Source organism: Callithrix jacchus, chromosome 1 (genome assembly GCF_049354715.1).
Source record: "Callithrix jacchus isolate 240 chromosome 1, calJac240_pri, whole genome shotgun sequence".
NCBI classification, from domain to species: Eukaryota; Metazoa; Chordata; class Mammalia; order Primates; family Cebidae; genus Callithrix; species Callithrix jacchus.
The window spans coordinates 109,307,102-109,332,255 of NC_133502.1; the positions used below are offsets into that span (position 1 = coordinate 109,307,102).

Consider the following 25,154-nt stretch of genomic DNA (forward strand, 5'->3'; position numbering starts at 1 on the left):
AGAGAGAGATGCATGGGATCTGAGACATGGGCTTTTCACAGGAGAGAAATGAAGGGAAGGCTCAGGATGACGATGGTGGAGGAGTGCAGTTACAGTTCTTCAGGACATCCTGAAAGCCAGGACAGTGTCTCCAGGAAAAGGTGGAAATGCTCACCAACTTGACATGTTGAATAGAGTGGAAATTGGTATTTAGAGACAGTCAGGTTAGCATACTTTTGGCTGCAAATTTCAAAAGATCCAACTCAAAACTGACTTAAAATGGAAAACGGGTTTATTCTCACATAATCAGAAGTCCAGGGCTAGCGCAGCTCCAGGAGTTAGCTGGTTAAGCAGCTTAACATCATCAATGTTCCCTTTTCGCAAACCCTTGCTCAGCCGTCCTTGGTATATTTGCTATTTCCTGTCAGGCTCCTAGCTTACAGGTTGGGCTGAGTCCTGCATACACCAAAGCTGAGGGGAAGGAAGGGGACTTTCTACAACCCAAGAGACCTAAGAAACCTCTCCCAGGAATACCATCTGTCTTCCAATTTTCACTGGCCAGGCTCTTTCCTAAATCCACCACTGATTTAAGAAATAGGCCCTCCGGACTGGTTCATACCAGTGCTCTTCTGCATACAACACACAAGGGAAACAGGTGTACAGCTGGGTGGAGTAATGGATGAAATTGTCAAAAATCTCAACACATTCACAACCCACTCGAGAAATACTAAATTATAACAGTTAGGATAGTTAAGCCACCTGGAAAGGAGTAGACACCAGAATAACATAGGAGCCTTGGTGGGCTAAAAAAAGAGGAAAATGCTGTTGAGTAATTGCTAAGGGTGCCTTCAAAAGAAGAATTTAAGCAATTCTGATGAAAAGTTTAGGAAAAATCAATAGAGATGTAGAAACTAAGCAAATGAAAATAAATGAGGCAATGACTAATTCCAGAAAAATTAGCAATGTAATGGCTGCTCACTGCTTGAATCAATATTTAACAACATTTATGTAGGTATAATAAGGTAAACCCGGAACACTGATTTCATCAAATATGATGCAATTCTATTGGGAAGGGGGAGGGAAGAGGAGTGGGGAACAGTGATGGTAAAGTTCTTAATCTGCATTTCCTGTAATAGGAAGTCAAAAGAAAATACCTGCAACTGATAGATTAAAAAAAATTACACACACTGTATTTAGACATTTAGTAGAGCAAAGCGTAATTAGACGTAGTCTGGAGAGGGCAAGGCAGGGGTGCGGAGGAATGGGGCAGAGGAAGGACTGCTGCTTCTGCTATAAGCTTTATAAAAGTACTCCCCAAATTATGTACACATTATTGTACTTTAGTTTCAAGGATGAAACAAAGAGCATAAGTTCTTTCCTCCTTTCTCTGAATGGCTCCTTTATACAGAGAACACAAATCACAACCTATTAGTCAAACGGAGAACACAAATCACAATGTATTAATCAAACAAATGCAAGTTCTACTGTTGACTTTTCCTCATTCACCTCCTCATCCCATCCCAGTTCCTCCAGCTGTCCACCTACACCCTATTTGGGTGATAGGAGAATCCATGTCGAAAGTTACAGGCATCAGTGCTTTTACTCTTTGGGAAGGATTTGATACATTGTGGCAGGAGGGGTCTTGGTAGTTGGTAGGCTGGAGTAGTCCTGGGACCCCACAGTACGGGCAGCAAAGGCACAGCCAATTCCCCAGCAGGTGTAACTGTAGTGACAGATTTGAATGAGTATCCCGTTACATTAAACTACTTAGAGAAAGCAGCCAGATATTCACAGGCATGACTACATGAGCTTGACTGAGCCAACAATCCTTCTAACCTTTGTTGCTCAGACAACTGCAGTTTTAAAATACAAACATCCTACCTGCAGTTACACTTCTGCACCATCAAAGTTTCCATCTTCTTCCTGCTTATTTAAACTCTATAGGATTTGACATTTCAGGGACAATCTCAAGGGAGAAAGTCTAACCGCAAGGAGCTATTTACTTGGAAGGTCCAAAATCAGAGACAGGGAGAATTTCCCCATGACCCTGATTTTAACACTGCAATCCACTGTGATCCCACAATTCATTTCCTCCTAGGAGCTTAACTTATCTGAGTGGCTTTCAAACAACATCTAGAAGGGAACCTAATCCATAAAACAGCTAGGAAGGCAGCTGTGGTCCCCCATCCCCACCCCAGTACCCGTTAACTTCCACTTTACTGTGCCCACGACTCCTTCTTGCTCTTCTTTTCCACATCCTGCCTTCCTCATGAAAGTCGTCTCAAGTCCCACCTTCTCCAGAAAGCCTTCTCAGACTACGCTCACTAAAGATGTCTTCTTCCCTAAAGTCAACTCATTGAACTATACTTTTTATATTTGGTTGGTCCCACCATATATGAGTGTTAAATCTTCCGCATTATTGCCTCACATAGTGATACGCTTACTATGCAGTGTAACAGAGGAGACAGCTGAGATTTTTTACAAGACCATTTTTTAAAACAATTTATATAAATAGATTCATAAACAAAGAAACACATATACAGAGCACCCCAATTACCAGTATGGTGCACCCTAGCCCTTCTTTTCTGCATTGGCAAACAGAACAGAGAACAGCACAAATGAGTCCATCTTGCTCTTAACTCTTTCCACCTATGTAGTCAGTTTTTCAAGCAGAGCTTCTACTCCTTTGCTGGTGCTTTTGGTTTTTTCTAATGCAGGAATCAAGCTTTTCAGTGCAGCTTTGACTTTGTTTGCAACTTCTGGGTCGCAACTCTGGAGGAGGCTGAAGAGAAGGAAAAAATTAAATTTCATAAGAACTCCTACGTTATCTCCAATACTACCTGTACCCCATAGCATAAGAGTTCGTTAACTGTAACACATGTCTTTTAACTATATACACATGATTTTTCACTCAAAGGATGAATGATGAGGACCAGCAGTCTATATTATAAAACCACAGAAAAAAATGTTTTAGAATCTTGCTGGTGGAGTCATGCAACCAAAGACATTTGTAGGACCCCAACTCCATTCCATACAGTTAGTCCCACCTTCACTTTATCCTAGGACTTACCTACAGCCTGTCTTAAAATGATTCTACATGTATTCTGTCTTCCCTTCTCCATCTCAAGATTGTAAGCTCAACAGCAGGGACTTTATTTATTTCACGGTGCTACATGTATGGAGCAGAGAGCCAAAAAATCCCCACCATGTGGGTGAATGAACATGTGTAAACAGAGGCGCAGAGAAGTCAGAGTTAGCAGACCTTTGCGCTGAACTCTACAGCACTAACGTTTAGTGAAGGGGCAAAGAGCTTCACTGCCTGGGTGTGAAACCTGCCTCTGCCACTAAGTAACAGTACAACCAAGAGCATGCTTTTAAATTCTCTCGAGACTCAGTTTCCTGAACTGTAGAACAGGGTTCACAACAGAGTCCGCTTTCACCTCATAGAGTCGTTTTCTTAGGCCCAAATGACCCTGTAAAGCACCCAGTCAGAGCCTGACACTTAGTAAGCACTCACTAAATGTTAGCCATTCATCAAAATAACTCTGGCCTCTGCATTCTGAAACTCTGCCCAAGTACCCTATTACAAGTGAAGGGAGTCCCAGAGGTTGGTAACAGCAGGCCCACTTCTCTGTGAACAGGACCTACAGCTCTGACTGCAGAGCACAAGGCCTGAATGTTTTCTTCTTTTTTGGGACCATATGTAAAAGTGGACCTCTGAAACACATTCTAGAAATGAGGTACTAGGTATTTTCCAAAGTCCCCGGTCCCAATAACTTCCATTATGTCAATAAAGAGGAGGATAAATTATCAGCACCAAGCAGCATTCTACTGCTTGTGGGAAACAAGCAACACATTCAGCTTCCCACCTGCGATGCTCAAAAAGCTAAAAGGTAAAGTTCCCTTGTAGCCGGGTGTGGTGGTTCACGCCTATAATCCCAGCACTTTGGGAGGTCAAGGCCGGTGGATCAGAAGGTCAAGAGATCGAGACCATCCTGGTCAACATGGTGAAACCCTGTCTCTACTAAAGATACAAAAATTAGCTGGGCATGGTGGCGCACGCCTGTAGTCCCAGCTACTCAGGAGGCTGAGGCAGGAGAATTGCTTGAACCCAGGAGGCAGAGGTTGCGGCGAGCCAAGATCGCACCATTGCACTCCAGCCTGGGAAACAAGCGCCAAACTCTGTCTCAAAAAAAAAAATAAAAAAAAAGCAAAGTTCCCTTGTAATGAATTTGTGACTTACTAGGTGTTATTTCATACATCCTGGCTAAACACAGTTATATAACACATCACAGTCAGTTATTACTGAGGACATGCCACGTATCAGACGTAACGCTAGGCATTTTATACGCATCATCCAATCTAGTTTTCATAACAACCATAGGGTTATTATTAATCTCATTTTACAACCTAGAAAAGCTGAATAATTTTCCCAAGGCTAGACACTTTGCCGGGACTGAGGCAGTCTGTCAAGAATCAATGCTCTCAAATGTTACAATTCTGCTTCTCCAAGTTATTTTTCAGCCAACATACAAGGTTGATTTTCTTTTCACCCAAAATTTACAAAAACAATTTTTTGAATTAATTCTTGTTATATATAGCTCAACTTCCATTTAGAACTTCAAATATCTCCTGTGCTCCTGTTCCAATTCTAAATAGGGCTGCATAATAAACCTATGATGTCCTTCCTGTGTTTGAAATCCACCTAATGGGAGTTCTGATTGATGAGCAACCTTTATAAATTAATTTCATGGCATTGCTGAAATTTCCAGTTAATTGAGTGTAATGAAAGAATATGTCAGTAGGTATTAACACTCCAAATACCTAGTAAATAAACATTCATAACAAAAAAGTTCATGTATCAGTTAATGAATTCTGACTGTTTAACATCAACTGGAAAATTAACTAATTTTAAGCAGAAATGAACAAAATGATCTGTAACACTTATATTTGGAGACACTGACATACCTGAATATATGACTGTTCCTGTGTGTATTTGTGAGCATATGTGTATCAGATCACATATATGTTGAAGAAACATTTAAAATAACATTTACAAACAATATAGATTTACATAGCATGTTGCAAGTGAAATATCTCCAGAAATTCAGACTAGGGTTGGTATCTGTTTTCCCAAACCTTAGTAACATAGCAAGGGAAAATTCAACAGTAATTGTTTCAAAGCAACACACAAATCTTTTTTCAAATGAATGCTCTTAACAGAAGGTTTTCATCTGCACATAGCATGTATGGAAATTTCAATGACTGGTGGATTGATTATAAACTCAACTAAGTCCAGAGAATAGTACAAAAGAGGCCACAGTTCATCACTGTTTTTTTCACACTTTAAGTCAGAAATCAACAATTAGCATACAGACTTCAGCAGCAAATGCTCTTCCGATCCCTTTAGAATCTTTTCACAATAATGAAGGAAATTACACGTAGAATTAGGCATGATTTAAAAAACAACATCGTCATTAAAAAGTACAATTATGTTTTGGTCAAAACCATAATGGGGTGAAGCCCCCTGATACCTTGTGAATGTTATAATTTGTCAAAAAGATGGTAGTTAAAAAAATCCTAAAGGCCAGGTGCAATGGCTCATGCCTATAATCCCTGCACTTTGGGAGGTCAACATGAGAGAACTGCTTGAGCCTAGAAGTCTGAGATCAGCCTGGGCAACATAGGAGACTCCATCTCTACAAAAAATAAAAAAAAATTAGCTGGGTGTGATGGCATGTGCCTGTAGTCTCAGCTACAGAGGCTGAGGTGGGAGGATTACTTGAGCCCAGGAGGTTGAAGCTGAAGGAAGCTGAGATCATGCCATTGCACTCCAGCCTGGGTGACAGAGCAAGACCCTGTCTTTAAAAAAAAAACCTAGGAACTGACTGAAAGAGTGACATTTGCTTTCTAATATTTGGCATGCTTGTCTAGACCATGAGTGACTGGGAGTAATACTAGACTACTGAGGACAAATATTAGAACTGAGAAATGTGAAGGAAGTATGTCTTCTGCATTACCAGGCCCTGCTCCGAGAAAGGCACACATTATACATACCTGGAAAGAATAATGGCACCTCGATTTATGCTAGCCCAAGACTTTAGGCTCTTCATACCGACATGCTCTACAAGTGTTTTTGCAAAACAACCTGTAAAATAGACTGAAACTTAGTGAACATCATATAACAAGATTTATACTCCCTACCCCCTTCTCTGCTGCCATTAAACCTGCAAATATCTTTTTTAAAGAAAGCTAATAAAAGTAGCTTTCACCCAATCTCCCCTTTAACACTAAAAATTCCAGTGCAGGTTTATCTAATGCATTTTTAAAACAGGCATTTCTTTTAACTCTGACCCAAAACTTAAGCTATGTTTAGCAGTAATTACTCAGGATAAAAAAGGAATTCTAATAAAACACTCACTTGGTTATGTCTGCATTTCTTTGGACAATTTAATGATTTAACTTTGACCTGAAAGCTATTCAGGAAATAAATGTTTCACAGTAGCACCTCATGCGTGGTTGAAATCAAGTTCTTCCTTGTAGAGAAATGCTCACCCAGAAGGTGCCATGAACACCACACAGTGTTCACGTGTTCGACAGTGAATAAATGACTGTGCTAGCTTATATTTGGCAATTCTCTTTACCATGCTTACATATTCACAAATCAAAACTACCATTTGTCTCCTGTTATTCTAGTACTTCTGATTCCCGAGGTCTTGGTATTAGCTTATTCACTGTGCAATTAATGCTTGGACAAAGGAGAAATTCTGATAGCTAAGATTTAGTGCAGATGGAGGTAGGGACAACCTATCTTGAAGACAAATGTCATAGTCAGGTAGCATGTACTACATAATTCATTCAAAGACACCTGAATGTGAGGACTCTTTAAAAACCAAGAGGCCTATAGCTATTCAGCCTTTTAGGGTATCTGCTAAAGAGGGACAGGATTCAGCTAGTGAGGTAAATTGTTTTCCAAAGCTGACCACAAGAATATCTCCTGTCCTGTGTGTTCTTCTAGAATGCAGCCACTCCATCTACACGGGGAATCCATGTCTTCTTTTGAATCACAGTGTGCCTCTGTGATTGACTCGGCCAAGACAGCATGGTAAAAGTGGCATTAAATGATGCTAAGGATAAATCATGAAAGTGCCAGTCATTTACTTTGTTCTCTTGGGATGCTCACTCTTAAAAAAGCAACCACCATCTCATGAAGGAGCCCAAGCAGCCTAGAAAGGGAAACTGAGGCTGTTGGTTCCCAGCCAAAAGCCAGTACTCATGGGCCAGCCATGTGAGTGAGTAATTTGAGAAGTGGACACTCCAACCATAAACCAAGCAGCCCTAGATGACTCTGACTCTGAGAAGAGACAAGCTGCACCAGACCCTGATCAAGCCATTGTTTTGAAAATTACTAAGTTTTAAGGTGGCTGCTATACAGCAACAGAAAATCAAAACAGCTAGACATGCAGCAAGACAAACTCATTTGGTGCTGTATGAAAATGCCAAGACAAACACATCAGACCCAAACAGGCTGCTTTTAGGGTTCTCAGCACATTTCAATCAAGAGGGAGAAAAACCACTGGATATTAAGCCAGACAACCTTTCTGGCATAAATTCAACTATACATCAACTTTTTAAATAATGAACAAGATGATTCCATACATTACTTTTTCTTTAATATTTATCACAAAGCTTCTCTTTTACAAAAAACAAATTTACAGTGAAAAATGGCCCCGGGTCCCTATTCCTAAAGGTAAAGTGAGAAGTGACAGCTCTACTGCTATACTGATTGCCTCACTAGCCATTAGACTGCCACTTGACCTAAGACATGAATTCATGATCTGTCACATTTTTCAGACACTGTAATGGAAAGCTCAAACTGTTTTAACTCAGTAGGGGAAAAAAAATCTCTCTAGTGGTTTAAATACTGGATGGAATCTGCATTTCCTATCTCTGGTTGGAGATAGGATGGAGAGAGGAATGACATGCAAATGCTAACGCTATCCTTCTCTAGAGAGCTGAGTTTCTACAGAGCAGCTGTAAGGCTTACAAAATCCAGAAAGTGCCAAAGACTGGCTTACTCTTTGGTGACATGTATTTCAATGCCAAATAAAAAGGCACTAGTCCAAAATGTCCAAAATTCTCTGACGAGGATAATCTTCTTCGCTTATTCTTTCCTCAAACATAGAGATAAACATCGTGCCTTTCTACTGAGGTAATGATACTCAACAATTAGAATAGCATTTTAGGGCATTGACCAAGCCCGGTTAGAAGCCTGCAGTAGCAGAGGAAGGAAAACAGAAAGAGTGAGGGAGGGCGGAAAAAAGAAAATTAAGAGTTCTCGGACACAAATTTCCAGGGAACAAAGCATTACCAGCAACCACGGAATCATTTCTTATCTACAGACATGATTTCCAAACACTTGACAAACTTCATTTGCGCTTAAATGGCTGGTATAAAGTTCAGGGATGCCAGGAATTACTAGAATTCCTTATAAGATACAAGAAAAGGTCAAATGGCACAGCCTACCTTCTCTCCCATTTTCTTTCATCTTTTTATCTTGCTCTATTAACCACTTCAGAACTAGATGTCCTGCAGGGTGTTCTGCAATGTGAAGCTGAGGGGTCAAGAACAGTTCATTTTAAAAGCTGTTTTCATTCATGCAAATACATTTGAATGGATACATACAATTTATGTCACCACATAGAGCCACTTTTAAAGTTCCACAGGCTTAAGAGGTCTTTATCTAAACAACCACCATACTTGGGGGGACCAGAGATCTATTCTAATCCCCAGACTGAAAGATGGTTATGTCAGATAGCACAGCCACTGCATAGCACTTCCGTCTCAGCTTCATGAAACCTGCTCTGAACAGCAGCAGCACAATGCTCACCTTAGTGCTAGTCATGTCTTAGGTTGCAATATGCCATTCTCAGACAGGAATAAACCTACTATGGCACAAACATCAAAACCCAATGCTGCATGCTCTTTAAGTACACATAACTACCTAAGGGAATTATCTGATGAGCAAATCAAGAAAGCATCTCTTCAGCTCAACCTTACTCCTTTTCAAGAGCCATACCAATTGTTCCCTCAATTATTTGGGCCTCTCCTTAGCGAGTATGGGAGGCAACTGGCTCAGTCTCCTTATAGAGAAACTTTGAAAATGCATGCAGCTTTCCAGTTTGTTAATACGGTCAGGAGCCAGGGCTTCTCTAAGATCCCTGGCCCACTTCTCTTCCCCAGTCTTAGGTATCAAAAGCACCTTGGGCACTCAACACTTGGCGTTGATTTCATCCATAACCAAATACGTCTGTAAAACATTCCCAAGTGCCAGGCTTTGACCCAGATGGCTAGAGAAAATTAAAGTTGAATATAATGTAACTGCTGCTGTGAGAGGTTCTTGGTAACAGGCATCTCCCCCGGCCAGCTTTCTTACTGACTGACACCACACCTCCTCCTCCTGCATTTTCTAAAGTTTCCTCCGTGATCAGGATACATCCTCACTGGTTTGAACGAGTTCTGGTAATCCAATCGCTTCTGCCAGATTGGTCCAGAATTAGTTATGGGACTCATTTCTGCCCAGTAAAACGTCAGGGAAGCCTGTTTGGATATTTCCTTACCAGTGCCAGGAGAAAAAGCCTTCTGGCTCTTTTATTCCTGCTTGAGACAGCGATGTGGAGAAGTGGGTGAGCCAGGGAGATGAGATGACACTGAGCTGCTGCACCACACCTGGCACTGTGTACCACTGTTTTTCTTAAAATGGTAATTATGCACCTAACTGCTACCGTGAGACACTGTATTTGCAGCAAAGCATTCCTCGCTAAAACAATCCATAGTACTAATCAGAAGTCCTTAGATTTGGACTAAAATTTGGATGTTACTATTCAGTTCCCATTGCATGCTTAACATAACTCAATGCAACAATACCTTGCTGTACATGTCTTGTCTGCATGGGTCTCTCCAATGGATCCCAGACCCTTTAAGGGCAGAGACCCTGTCATTTCATCTTTGAACACGTTTGCAGGCATTCAATATAGGTTTACTATATTTCTGATAAATGAATGAAATGCATGGAACTTGAATAAATTATGCAGATCTTCAAACTGTAACACTGGGGATTATAATGAAAGGCTGTTAGGAGAATTAAGTGAAAGCAGAGGCCACTGCCCCTACTATATGGGGAAATAGTAGATTCCCCAAAACTGTCTATTTGTCAGGATCTTACAACCCAGCCCAGGAAGAAGGCCCCATGTGACCTGGTATCTGTTTTCCTGTTCCCTTTGCTAACTCACTTCCAACCCCCTGAGCCTTCTGCTCTCAAACATGCCCGGCTCCTTCCCTCCTTAGCACTTCTGCACAGCCTGTTCCCTTAGCCTGGAATTTTCACAGAACTACAAGGCCTTGGGGTCTCAACTTGCTGAGGGAAAAAGTGTCCACAGCAAATTCAAATTTAAACCTAGGAGTTATGTGGAGCAAGCTCCCGAGACAGATGAAGGCTACAACAGGGTTGTGTTGTGAATTCACAATCTCTACATGTACTGTTGGTGTAAGGTGAGTTGAGACAATCACGGTTACAATTCTCTTTATAGTGACTGAAGTTTTTGCGGCCTTTGCAGCATTCCCGCCTGTCCTTTAACAGTACATCACCTCTCCGTCCTTGCCACCAGGATGCAGTTCTGTTGCTGCCAAGCTGGCGATGGCATTCATGGCAGGCTGAACATCTCCAGTGGCAGATCCCAGAATGTCAGACACCAACACACAGGCAGACTTATCTAGCACCACCTCTTGGGTGTGTTCTTGCAGGTAGCTTAACAAAGCTGGAGAAATGGATTCTAGGAGTTCCCGTCTGCGGACCTCTGTGTCTTTCTTACTGTTAAATATATTGAATGAGGTATTAAGGTAAGATAAATGGCAAACAAAATGTGGTGATCTTATTATCACAAAAACCTCTAAAAGCTTATCATAGACTGTATCACACTCCATCATTATTATCTCTTTCTGTTAAGCACAGAGACAATGTGTGATTTGAGGGTGTGTTGTTTTTCATGTTTGGGTCTCCAGGATCTTAATAGTTTCTGGCACAGAACAAGTGCTCAATAAAGAGAGTCTGGCTCGTGTAATACCAAAAAAAAGAAAAAAAAATTCAAAAACCAAATAGCATAACCATGAAACAACACATTTACACTGCTTTATGGATACCACACTCTAAGGTACTTAAATATGTAGTATCGGTAGCATTGAAAATAAATCAAAACAGAAGCCAAACCACACACTTAAATGCCAGGTGCTCAGAGGTGTTCTTTTGGCAGGACACTTCTATTTCCTTTTCAAGATAAAAACTTTAAGAATCTGTCAAAAATACAAGCTTAAAAATGGAATCCACCTTTTGAGCAGTTTTAGAGAGAGGGTATGGACACAGGAGTGGATTTCTGGAAGCATGCGCTACTCAATATCAGCAGACAACTAGAGCAAAGGAATGAAGTCGAGCCATTCTAGTTGCTTTTACCTGTGTGCATTTCCATCTCCTTTTTGCAGAACTTCAATGATTTCTCGAACTGTATGTGCAGGATCTCTGGGGCTTAGTAAGTACAATAGGACCTTCCTTCCATATTTGTCATTTACTATGCTAGGCAATGAACTGATAATTTCCTATAAAATTGTAAACAAAAAGAAGAATCAATATCTGCTTTCTTAAAGTACCACAGGATCTTCCTTCCGTATTTGTCATTTACTATGCTAGGCAACAAACTGATAATTTCCTATAAAATTATAGTATGTGTGGCTGGCTTGATGGCTCACGCCTGTAATCCCAACCTTGGGGAGGTGGAGGTGGGTGGATCACGAGGTCAGGAGTTTGAGACCAGCCTAACCAACATGGTGAAGCCCCGTCTCTATGAAAAAATACAAAAAAATTAGCTGGGCGTGGTGCTGTGCGCCTATAATCCCAGCTACTCAGGAAGCTGGGGCAGGAGAATCCCTTGAATCCAGGAGGCGGAGGCTGCAGTGAGCCGATATTGTTCTACTGCACTCCAGCCTGGGCAACAGAGTGAGACTCTGTCTCAAAAAACCAAAAAATTATAGTATATGTGCTGCTGAAGTAAGCACAGTGTCCTATAAAATTATAAACAAAAAATGGTAGCTACATTCTTAAAGTACGCCTGGAATTTGAATAGTGAAGAATACATATTTAACTAATATTTTTCCCAGCGTACTTCATGGAAAATGTAGAGATAGTTCTGAAATTGTCTCATTAAAGGACATAGAAATTTACATTTAGAACACAGAATCAATTCTCTTTTGTGACTAGCATAAGTGAACAACTCAATTGTATTAAGTGACCAAACCCAAGGACCTAAAAAATATTTAAAGGTGTTACCTTAATTCATTATGGCCAGTATTTCTTGGGCATCTATTACTAGGGACATGACTTGCTGAGGGCACTGAGCAGAGACAGTTAATTTGCAGCTGCATTTAAATGTAGCATCAGCATGAATGAAGAACATTTCTATTAGAATTTCCCTGCTGAGATGTATGTGAAAAGAGGTAAAGAAACTCTGTTGAATCAAACAAGTGGATAAAGGCTTTTAAAGTTAGGTTGCTTATTCATAGCAAATGAAGGCTGTTTAGCTACTGCACTGAAAAACAAAAACAGAGGAGGAGGGGAAGACAAATCCAGAAAGACTCAACTGAGCAGTTACAAATTATACCATGACATTTTCCATCAACATCCCCAAGAACAGTAACCTCCTTTCTAGTTGTTCGAATTTAAGGGACAAAAGCAATGTCATCCCCACCCTAACTAAATTCCTGTATCAATCTGATGTTTTCAAAGACAGAAAAGTCACTTAACATTTAAAAAAAATTCCTTTATTCTTAATAGAGAAGATGCAACAGAACAGTCATCGATTTGTTTCCCCACCTCTAATATTCCTATTTCTTGTAACGAACTTTATAATATTCAAATGCTTATCTGAGCACCCCATATTCGTTAGAACTGGCTGGGCCTCAGAAAGAGTTCTGTCCAGCTGGCCAGGTTTACAGATGAGACATCCAGAAAGAGGAGAGGATCTGCCAGAGGACTCACAGGGGCAGTTTCGGGGCTCACCTAGTTCTGGTCCTCCAACTCCAAAACCACTTCTTTCAAAGAAAATGTAAAACCTCCTCTTAAGGAAAGGAATTCTCTCTGGGATGATATATTCAGATCTGTTCTTCTTAAAAGGGCCTATTTACTAAGATGAGTTTAGTAATTTTAGTGTGAGGAACCGAGCTCAAAATCAAGTCATCAACCATGAGACCAGGAATCTCACTGTGTCATAATCATATTCCCGGCTGATGATGCCACTCCAGGTTCTACACACCATGTTTCTCTCTTTAAAATCCCAACTTTCCCTCATTTTTTGCACAAAAGATAGCACACTTCCAATAATAGTAGCTAACACTCATTAAGTGCTTCCTAGGAGTCAGGCACTACTGAGAGCCGCACACTGCTCATCTTACATAATCTTTTGACCACCATGTCCTGTTTCCACCAATCCAATCCCCACTATGCTCTCCTAACTACTGCTGAAGTTTAAGATCACACTGTAAAGATTCCCATATAAAACATGAAAGTTTTCAGAGAGCAGATTCAATAGCTCTAACCACCTTAAAATAAATATATAATTTTAAACACCCGGGGAAAATGAATTTAAAAATTCAGTAATAAACGGAAAGACACACAAAAAACATACAGAACTTATTACAAGGTAGGGAACTTTCTCAAGGCAAACAAGCTCCAAAGTGAACTCAATCTATGTGTATTTTTTTTTTTTTATTCTCACTCTGTCACCCAGGCTGGAGTGCAGTGGTGCAATCTTGGCTTACTGCTACCTCTGCCTCCTGGGTTCAAGTAATTCTTGTGCTTCAGCCTCTGGAGTAGCTGGGACTATAGGATGCACCATCACACCCAGCTAATTTTTGTATTTTTAGTATAGACAGGGTTTAGTCATGTTGGCCAGGCTGGTCTCCAACTCCTGACCTCGTGATCCACCCACCTTGGCCTTCCAAACTGTTGGGATTACAGGCATGAGCCACCACACCCAACCAATCTATGTGTTTTTGATAATGAAGTATTTAGTGCCCCAAACATGGGGTACCTTGAGTGTGCCTTCAGTGTACCTTTAGGTACATACATTAAGCTTTAATTAACTCACAAAAGAGGACAAATGCTTTAATTGTTGTAAAATTTGTTAATTTGCTGAAAGAAAGAGGTGAGTATAATCTCCTTGTCTCACACCTGGCCTGGCCACTCATTTACCTATCTGGTCAGTGAAGGTCTGCAGGTTTGTGAGGCCTGGGTCAGACCATGATCAACTACTCCAGGAAAGGATGGCAAAGACAAAGACTACAGTAGCTGAGTGGATGGGGAGACCACATCTGACTGGGAGATCACTATCTGATGATTACACTAGAGTTTAGTCTAAACAGAAAACAAGGAGTGATTATTGGGCTATGATATCAACCTGACATTTTGTGAACCCTAGTTACACTCATGGAATGCTTAGCAACACACTAAGCTTTCTTGGCTATTTTCAAAAGCAGTGCGTAAGGCAATAGTTTTGTAATGGCTGAGCAGGAAACAGGAACACATGACTCTATATAAATATATGTGCAGCAGATTTGGCAGTCCAGCAATTCTGCTAAGTGCCTTAGGGAAACTTAACATGTACCCAAGGAGACATATACAAGAATGTTCATGGATTTGGATTAGCAAAAACTAATAAGAATTAAAGATAATTTTTAAAATTGTAAACACCCTAAACATCCATCACCAGGAAACGAAAATAAATCGCAGTATAGTCATATGTAATAAATTACTATTTGGCAGCGAAAAATAAATTATTTAGAATAGGGACGGGTAAACTATGGCCCATTGGTCAAAATCAGCCTATAGCCTGCTTTTGTCCATCCTGCAAACTGATAATGGTTTTTACATTTCAAAAGGGTCCTAAAAAACAAAAACAAAATGAACAAGAATACATGACAGGACCATATATATAGCCCACAAAGGCTAAAATAATTATTATCTGGCCCTTTACAAAAAAGTCTTGCTGACCCCTGATGATAAATCTCACAAACATGACAAAAGAAAAAAAGCAAGATGTTGAAGAATACATGTAAGACATCATTTACACAGACCTTGTAAACATGTAAAATCAGATGCATGTTTTGCAAAATAAAAAATGTTTACAAATAGTGAAAGGATAAGGGAATGCATATGAATAATAAATTCCAAATTTATCATAGCAGATATGGGCCGATGATAGGATATCAGGGATGGGTCCACAAAAGGCTCAAACTTGAACTGTATTTGTCACATTTTATGTCATGTCAGATGCCAGGAGGCTGGGTGTTCACTGTATTATTCATACCTTTCTGTATATTTTAAAGACGATGCCTTTAAAAATATGCATTAATATTTATTCACCCTCAAACAGCAATTGGCTAGTGTACTTATTTACTTTCCAATGAACATTGCTGCCAAACCACCTGCATATCAATGACTGCATGGTAAACTGGATGAAACTTTATGTTTATTTTGGAAAGTAAACTAGGTAAGAAAGAGCTCATAACCATTTTGAAAGGTGAAAGGCTCAACTGACCAGGCTGTGATTTCAACCTGACATTATGGGAAGTCTAGGTGCCCTGAACAGAGTGCTTAGCAACACTTAACTTTTTAGGTTATTTTTAAAAAGCATTGCATACTGCAACCATTATTGTGGTAGACGAGGGGTAGGAAAAATCCAAGAGCAATTAGCATTCCAGAATTTTATCACGAGCTACACAGTTTAATAATACACAGAACCTGTTGAATATTGTCAGTTACAGGCAAGAGAACAGCAAATCAGGCCATTCAGGGAAAGCTGCCCTAAGCATGAGAAAGTCATTAAGAATGTGGGTTAAGCAGTCGTGGGAATCAAAGTGATAAGCATAAGGAATTAAAACTGTTTCAACGGCAACTTTAAGTGGCATACATCTTTGGAAAAAATTAACAGATCATTCTGGCAAATCGTGAAGGAAATTTGGTTTCTCTTGAAATTCATTTGGAACAGTTATGCAAATTTTAGTTGCCATCAAAATATTAAACAAAAGCAAACTTTCAATATCCCAGCCTGTTTCCATTTCTGTGAAACAACTTTATTCATTAGCTAATTCTATGGCCTCACATCTCTGGTCGCAAGAATGAAAAACAATCATTATTGATTGGAGTCAAAAGGGTAATAAAGTCACAAGGAACATGTCAAAATACTCAGTTTGTAACATGAAAGTCTTGCCAACTTGTTTCTTCCCACAATTCTATCCCAAAGAAAGTCATCACAATCTTAAAATAGTCAAGGGTAAAGTTGGAAAATGACAGCAAGGGCATGAGAAATTCACACACACTGGGACCTACAGCTGGCATCTAAGAAAACAATCTTCCCTTCCACTGGCTGGTACGGTTTTTATACTACACCCAGCTCTATTGATCCCGAAAGGCTACAAAGAGACACCACAGCACCACCACCTGACAATAGGTAAATTCTCTTTTTGAATCATCCATATTCTTCCTTCTTGCCGATGTAAAAGTATCACTTGTTGGCACTAAGATTTATCTAAGGGCTCCATTCATGTATATCAAACAGAAAGCCCTGTGTAATTTTCAGATGAATAACCTATATCTATATAGATGTGGTTTTCAAAATGTTTCCAAGTTGGTCACTACTATCAAAGCTTGCATTTTCTTATCCCCACCCTGCTGCAACATCTACCATATACTCAACAGCACTCATACATTAAAAGGAAGGGAAAAGACAATCGTAGAATGAGAAAAAGAGGCTTTCACTGCAGAATGACGAAAACAGAAACAGTTTATAATGCAATTTTTACTTTGGAGTACTTCCTTTAAGAGGAGAATTGGTTTTTCTGAAGGCAAGTTTAGGGATAAATACGCTACATTCAAGTATTACCATTTTATATGGTCATTATACTAGACTAGAAGGAATTGCTGAAGTGAAAAAAGGAAGTTACAATTTTAATTCTAGTAATAACTTTTAATCTGATCCTACAAAATCTCTAAGGAGCATCACAACTGAGAGTTTTGTACACTTTTCTTCTCTATCGGCTCGATCCAGCATATATATATTGATTAACTGGGTAACTGTGCAGAGGTAATTGTTTCTCCACAGGGAGAGAGATAATTTAATAGGTCACAGACATCCTCTGCCTGTATTGGAGTTCTGGAATAACTGAGGAATTCCTATGCTGACTGATTTCTGATCATATCTAAATATCACTTTGCTAATTTTTCATAGTTTATAATTGCATATGATCTAAAGTCCATGTTATCCTAATCTAAAATACAAGTGTTAAATCTTAATTTGACCAGTTTTAAATATTTAAAACAGTATTAATATCAAGTTACAGGGTTAAGATACAGGAACAAAAACAAATCTCCAAAATAAAACATAATTAACTTAAAAGTAAGCAGAAATCCTGATAGAAAGCACAGCTGAAAGTCTTTACACATGCATAGTGAAATCAAGCTTACATCCGCAACTGGTTTATTAATGTAACTTAAATTCAAGACCATCAGAATTACTTACTGATACGATTATCTGCTTCACAAGCTTGGTATCATCAATACAATCAAATGCCGCCAGTAAAACCAAATGGGAGTACTGGCCCTACAAGAATTGGAAGCCAATAGGTTAAAAACAAGTGCATAGGTTTTCCCTCTTATTCCATACACAGAATACCTTCATCAATGTTATCTACAATGACAACTTGTCTAACATAATATAAGCAAAATGAATAAAAGTCATTATAATGAATTTCCTCTCTTATCAAGACCTCATTAATTATATTCTAGAGGCAATGTTGACTTTTTTAAAAGCACATTCTTTATTACCAAATATCCTAAAACTAATACCTGTTAGCTACTTGAAAATTATAGTTAAAAGTTCAAGTTGTAAGATTAAATTAAAAAAACCTACATACAGAAACACATATATAAGATATTCCAACATAAAAATATAAACTCATACAATTTTACATACACACACGATATACATAATACATGTACACAGAAAATCCCGGAAGGCAAAGCATTGTAATAGTCATCTCTGGGTTTACAAATGATTTTTAATTTTCTTTTCTATTGTCTCAATTTCTTTAAAGTGAACTCACAAAATTAGAAAATAAAAATGAAAAAAACTAGTAAGGTATAATTGTATATTGAATGAGATAAAAATCATTACTTAAAGTACAGCTGCATGAGATCACAGAAATACACATGTGGCTTTCACAACACTCATCCTTTGAAATAATAAAATTATTTCCATGATGCTAATACTATTCCAAACATTTAAAGAACACCTACTTTATGTTAAGAACAAAAACACGAAAACAAAAGCCTGATTCCAGAGTGTGTGGCCTTAGTGTCCTGGATGTTGATACAATTGTTTTAAATTTTGGTAGGAATTTGATTTTTGATTATAGCCCACAATCATTCAAAGCCAGATCTGATGAATATCACAGATAATACAATTTCAACCAGAAACAATAACAAAATTGGTAATTGTAAGGTCAAAAAGACAAACTGAAGATAAACAACAAAGGTCCAAAACCCTTACCACACAAAGACCAACAACCAACTAAAAATGGGCAAAGAACACGAAGAGTCAGTTCACAGAAAAGAGAAGTACAAATGTCTTTAAATGTGTGAAATAATGCTGTACTAACTAATTAAGGATAATAATTAAAACAATGAAATGCCATTTGCCGTTTGTCCCATAGGGGATGGTGAAGACCTCTGACAGACTAATTTACCAAAGGTTTAGGGAAAAGCAGGTACACTCGAACGTTGGTGAGAATGTAAAGTAGTTCAACTTCTTTGAAGAGCAATTGACAACACCTATAAAAATTTAAAATGCAGGTATGACCTGATCCAGCAATTCTAGTTCTAAGGATTTATTTCTTGCACAAATGTTTCCATGTAAGTACAAAGACTTTCATATGAGTATATTCACTGGAGTACTAATTGTAATTAAAAAAAAAATCTAGAAACTACCAAAATGCCCCAAAATAGGGACTTATTAAATAAATCATGGCACAGGTGTATGATGAAATATTACAATCACTGAGAAGAGTGAGGTAGACAGATGTATATATACTGAAATAAAATGACCCCTAATATGAATTAAGTGAAGGAAACAAAATAGAGAACAATGTGCCTAGCACAAAATCACTGGTTTCAGTTCTCTGAAGTTGGACACACATAAGCGTAACCAAACATAAAATATTTCTGGATGAATACAACAGAAGCTGGTACCAAATTGAATATAAGTGAGAAACAGACAAATCCACAAGTACAGTTGGAAATTTTAACATGTTTGTCTCAGCAACTGACAGAACTAGAAAATAATAGGTCAGTAAAAACATTGATGGTATAAACACTATCAATTACTTTGGTCTAACTGACATAATACCCCACCAAACAACTCCACAATATATTATTTCAAAAACACTTAGACCAGATGTTAGGCCACAAAACAGGTCTCAATACATTTAAAAGGAACAAGATAATGTAGCCTGTATCAAGAAACCCTCAGTATCTGGAAATTAATAATTCTAAATAATCCATGGATCAAATCCATTGGTAATGTTAGTTTATCACCCCCTTAGAAATAACTCTTAGAGGTTTAAAAAGATATGCATTGTTAATTTCTGTTACCATCATGATGTCATGCTGAGATTAGGTTCTCAAAAAACTTAGTGCTGAACTACCTGACATAACCAAACTGTAGAACTAAAACAATCTAATTTTATTATTTAAAAATGTCATACTACTAATACTCCTGTGAATTTTCTATTAACATTCTAGTTTTTACTCATTTTAATGTAAAGTATTCAAATTAGAATATCAGATTAAAACTTATGCATAAAAATTTACTTAACAATAAATTATGAATCATAAAAAATCACACACTTGAAACAACTCATCAGAGAATGCGATACTTCACTTTGTTATAGGAAAGCTAGCCGCCTTCTGAATTTCTCTAATCTCTATTCCAACAGAAGACAATAGTTACGTACACAATCACACAGCATTAATTTTTAATTGTTTGACTTAGTATTTCAAACAAGTTGAAGTATTCACCAGATGCTAGTAGTTCTCACTGTATTTTTTTCAAAGGACAAAGTAGTTGATTATGAAATAATTTTAGTTCTTCAATAAATTAGAACTTTACTGATGAACTGTTATCCATCAAATATATAAAATTTAACTCAAAAATTAAAATTTTATTTACTACATATATTCTAGTTGTAGTACTCCGCAGTACCAGTATGAAAAATTATTTAATATCTAATTATATATAAACACTATTTATAAAGCAACAAATCTCCCCGATAAAACTTCTTGCCCCCATGAATTTCATTAGGAAAACTGTTATTGCATTTCTAAAGAACTATAAAATTTAACTCAAAATTTCCATAACGACACTGCAAATTTATTCTTAAAAAATAAAAAGATACATTTTAATTTCTTTTATGGTTTTGGTCGTAAGGAAAAACTACTATCAAGTTTCTGAAGTGCAATCTGGCATCATTTACCCAAAGACTAAAATAAAATATGTACCTACCTTATCCAGGCAGTAATTCCCATGTTTAATTAACATGACTGGACAAATTCCCCAAAGATGCTAGTAAATATCAAAGAATATCTAAGAAAGGTAGAGAACTATCACAATACAATGTTAAATTTAAAAAGAAGAAAAGAATGCATGTGGCATGATTCCCATTTTGTGTAAATAAAATATGAAAATACATGAACATGTACAGAAAAATATAATAAGACAACTAATAATTTTCTTCTTGGTAATTTTCTGAATTTTTCAAAATTTTCTCTAATAGATATGAATTCATCTTAAAAATAATTAGAAAAAATATGTAGTTCTATTATACTTACATTAGCCACCTTTTCAATGTAAGTCTTCATTGTTTTCACAATCACTTTCCTGTCCTTAAAAAGTAAAGATTGTCTCACTGAGCTTTCAGTTATGTATTAAGGATATTTCATAAACATTTTAATATAATATTTATTAAGTTTTCATTGGAGTGGCATATTTTTCATTATTAAAATAATAGTTATGTAGCCAGAATGAAAAACTGTAACATACCAAAGAAGTTCTCTTAGAGCTATTATAAGCTTAGATGTGTATATGACAATCCATTCAGACATAAATATAGAATTATTAAGTTGCAAGTTGCAAGGCAAACCCAGTGAAGCCACCTTTCACAGAGGGACCTGACAGATCCCTCTTCCAAGGTCTGAACTGTCCTCAAATGCAGAGTCTAGCATAGTTAGTACTCGTATGCATTTGTTGAACAAAATTAAATTTGCATTAAAAAAGTAGATACAGTACAACTATCTTTTAAAGGCAGAATTATGCTGACCAAGGAAATAATGATCATTTCTGCTAAACTTCTGTGATTAATAAGGATCTTTACCTTTCCCCTCAAGTACTTAACACCCACAGGAGCAAATGTGTGTGGCCAGCTGTTTGTTATCCCTTCCTATTTCCCCCTACCATAGTATGATTATTAAATGAGGAATGAAGAGCCCAATGGGTACCAAAACCTCTACAAACTAAGCTTAAATACATATTATGTTTACTTGCTTGACAGATCTCTTCCCATCCTTAATGAAACTTCAAGGTTTCTACTAAAGCAGAGAAGAAACACTAGGCCTAAAGAAGATGGCTCATTCCCATCAGACCCAGAGGCACAACTTTTAGAAGATAATGTTGCCAAGCACAATATGGCAAAGACCAAAGGGGATTAAAAGTCTCAGGACAGCTAAGTCCAGCCTGAAGATAAAGCATGGCCCTGACTTGTACAGTTTAAACGCACAAGTGCTGTCACACTTACCTTGGGGGTACCGTGCCACAGGCAGTGCATGGCCACTCTGGCGCCATCGTGTGTGTGTGCCAGGTATACCACCGCTTCGCGGATGGCTTCAATCATTTCCTAGGAAACAAATACTGTCAGGAACAGGGCTTTGCTTTATTTTCTTCTTTCTGCTGTTTTAACTGTCTGTCTACAGGGGCGGTTATGCAGAGAGAAGGAAAGGAAGAGAGTGCAGGTAGCAAACAATGTCATTTTAGACAATCAAACAGAAACAACAACCTCTTTCTAGAAACGTTCTTTTCCATCAAGAGCAGTAAATACTGCTGGCAGACAATTTCTATTAAACACAATATCTGACTTTAACCAATGTCTGTTAAAAAAAAAAGTCACAGGCTGTATGTGCAGTATATTTTAAATAATTTTCCTAGAAAAAGATGCCTAGGAGGTGGTGGTGATAAGAAAGCAACTTTTAACAGAATAGCAAGATAAAATGCTCTTCCCTAAAAGAGACACATACACAATAAACAGAGTCAAAACACTCATTTTGACTGAAAAAGTTTCCTGTTTAGTTTATAACTACATTATCACCAAAAATTATATTCTTTACCATCAACCTGCTTACATAACATTTCCTTATGAAAAATTTCTATACTAACATTTAGACTAAGACCTTACCTAAAAATGACCCATTAGTAAAAAATCATTTAATTTCTCATAGGTAGCTTAGCTTAATTTCATCTTTAGCCTTTGTTTTCCATGTCTATAATTTCTTCTTTATATTTTCAAAGTCTAAGCACATAGGATGTAAATGAGTTCCGGCAACTCACAGCAGCAGGGCCCCATTTTAGTCTATTCCCAATTAAAAGATGTATGTTAAATAAATAAATATGAAGCCTTATGAAGGAACAAGAGGGTAGATGCCTAATTTCATCAATAAGGAACAAACAATTTCACCCTAAAGTATCTTACAATCCTTTCCAACATGACTCTTAAGAGCAGTTTCAACTAACATACCTGAACTTAGGAATCTCTTCAAAGCTACCCAGATGGATAGCCACGCATATATTCTAATTATGCTTCAGTTTTCCCCAAAGGTTTTTTTTTTAAGTCTGTTTTGAAAATGCCCCCAGTACCAGAAAAGACAACCTGTCTCATTACTTTACATGCATGCTAAGTTCCAAATGATTTTTTGCTGTGACTAAAACATTCAACACTAAAAAGATACTTTCTACCACTGAATATATTCAAATGATCATTGTGTCATTTCTGAACATACACTCCTGCCTAGTAAATCCAGAACTGTGGGACACTCTGTTTTGCAGGAAATGAAGAGAAATCCTCAGAAGAGAAGGTACTGCTATGGTCACTGAATCATAAGCTTAGGTGGGTGGCTACCGCTGGGAAATTATTTGGCATGCCAATTTTCAGAGGGTCAAAACTCCAATGAATGTATAGTCTGGCATATTTGTTAAGTCAGTCTCATTATTTTCGTTATCCCCGGTGACTGGAAAATGAGGACAAATGGACAATGAGCTCACTGTACGATGAGACAAGCAAAGTTCAGGGAACTAAATGATGAATTCTCATTTTTATTCCCATGACTGACTGGAAGGACAGTGCAATTTACCTTCACTCTCTGTTCTTCTATCACATAAAGCCCAGGTTTTCATGGTCCATTTCGTTTTACAAACGTATCCTCCTCTAACTTTCTAATGTCAACCTATATATATATTTTTTGTATTGCACAGTTGAATTTAAAACTATCCAAATGCTTGAATATTCCTCCACAAGTTAGTTAATTTTCAGATTAGGTCAGCTAGTGGATACTCTCCGGGTTATAATTAAGATAGAAAAATTCAATATGATTAGTAGACAACATACATCAAAGCAGTTTTTCAAATTTCTAGTCCTCTTCCACCATGTTTTTGTTTAAAAACAAAAACCAAGAACTTACTGATCTGAGTTTGGGGGGCGCATAGGTAAAAAAGTCCAAGAATACTTTATGCACCAGAGAGTGCTTAATCACAGCTTCCCTGAAAACAGAAACAAAAAACAAAAACAAGAGATACATCAGATCTGGCACTACAGTCATACAAAGATAGGTAATCTCAGAAGTCCTAAAGTAATCTAAACATGTGAAATGGTTTTATTGAATATAGTTTGTCATAAAATAGACTGCGTCTTTCAGAAATACTAAGATTTAAAAAAACTTTAGATGGTAAAATTGATTCAGTGCCATCTACAACCAAGACCAGAATACAAACTTCTAGGATCTAATCAGCAAACCTTCAAAATACACTCTATTCTGTTAAATGAGGCTACCTACATTTTCTTCCCCAGCACTGGGCATAATGATTAGAAATCCACATGTGGACCTTTTTTTTTTTTTTTTAAATAGTTGTTTTATTTCTGCCAACACTATTCACAATCCACCTGCTTCACAAATAATTTTAGCATTCAAGTTTCATTAAAACTTGAATGAACCAAACATTGTCAGCAATTGCAACAACACCTACTTAATCCAGACCCCTTAGTGCGACACATCCAGGTATACAGTGGAGGCTGACGGTCAAGCATCAAAGACCTAAAGTTCACAGGCCATATCCAAGTAGACAGCAAAAACTAACACTGCCTTCATGGGCAAAGCATTGTTCTGAGTGTTTTGGAACAACTAACCCATTTAATCTTCATAAACATCCTATGAAGTCTATACTATTATTATCCCAATTTTATAGATATGGAAACTGAGGCACAGAGAGGTTAAGTTGCCTGAGGTTACATAGTAATAGTAGGGGGAGTGGAGAACCAAGAGTCATACCCAGGCAGTCTGGTTCCCAAAGCTATGCTCAGCCACTCCACAATGGGAAACATGCCACGAAGGGCACATGCACAGGCTTCTAAGTCTTAAAATTCATTGTTAAATTTTTTTTTATTTTTTTAAGGCAAGGTCTCACTTTGTTGCCTAGGCTGGAATGCAGTGGCTCACTGCAGCCTTGACCTTCTGGGCTCAAGCAAGCCTCCTGTCTCAGCTTCCTGAGTAGCCAAGACTAAAGATGCACACCACCAAGCCTGGCTAATTTTCTTATTTTTTTTTGTAGAGATAGAGCCTTGCTATATTGCCCCAGCTGGTCTTGAACTCTTGGCCTCAAGTGATTCTCCCACCTTGGTCCCCCAAAGTGCTAGGATTATAGGCGTGAGCCACTGCGCCTTGCCTACAACCAAATTTAAATAACAGATTATATTTGCGA

The 25,154-nt window shown here is 37.9% G+C and overlaps 1 protein-coding gene across 3 annotated transcripts in view; it reads right to left on the reverse strand.

The window, feature by feature from the left end:
* Positions 1–253: 253 nt before the first annotated feature.
* PUM3 (pumilio RNA binding family member 3) overlaps positions 254–25,154 on the reverse strand; it is a 41,467-nt gene continuing 16,566 nt past the window's right edge. For all 3 annotated transcript variants that reach the window (XM_002742896.7, XM_078349397.1, XM_017973366.4), the window contains exons 10-18: positions 23,861–23,939; positions 21,928–22,026; positions 20,966–21,019; positions 17,601–17,681; positions 11,486–11,628; positions 10,627–10,849; positions 8,506–8,593; positions 6,037–6,127; positions 254–2,761 (exon numbers count right to left, since the gene is read on the reverse strand). In XM_002742896.7, the coding sequence (XP_002742942.3) occupies positions 2,629–2,761; positions 6,037–6,127; positions 8,506–8,593; positions 10,627–10,849; positions 11,486–11,628; positions 17,601–17,681; positions 20,966–21,019; positions 21,928–22,026; positions 23,861–23,939 (991 nt within the window). In that variant the 3' untranslated portion in view covers positions 254–2,628. The remainder of the gene's footprint in view (positions 2,762–6,036; positions 6,128–8,505; positions 8,594–10,626; positions 10,850–11,485; positions 11,629–17,600; positions 17,682–20,965; positions 21,020–21,927; positions 22,027–23,860; positions 23,940–25,154) is intronic.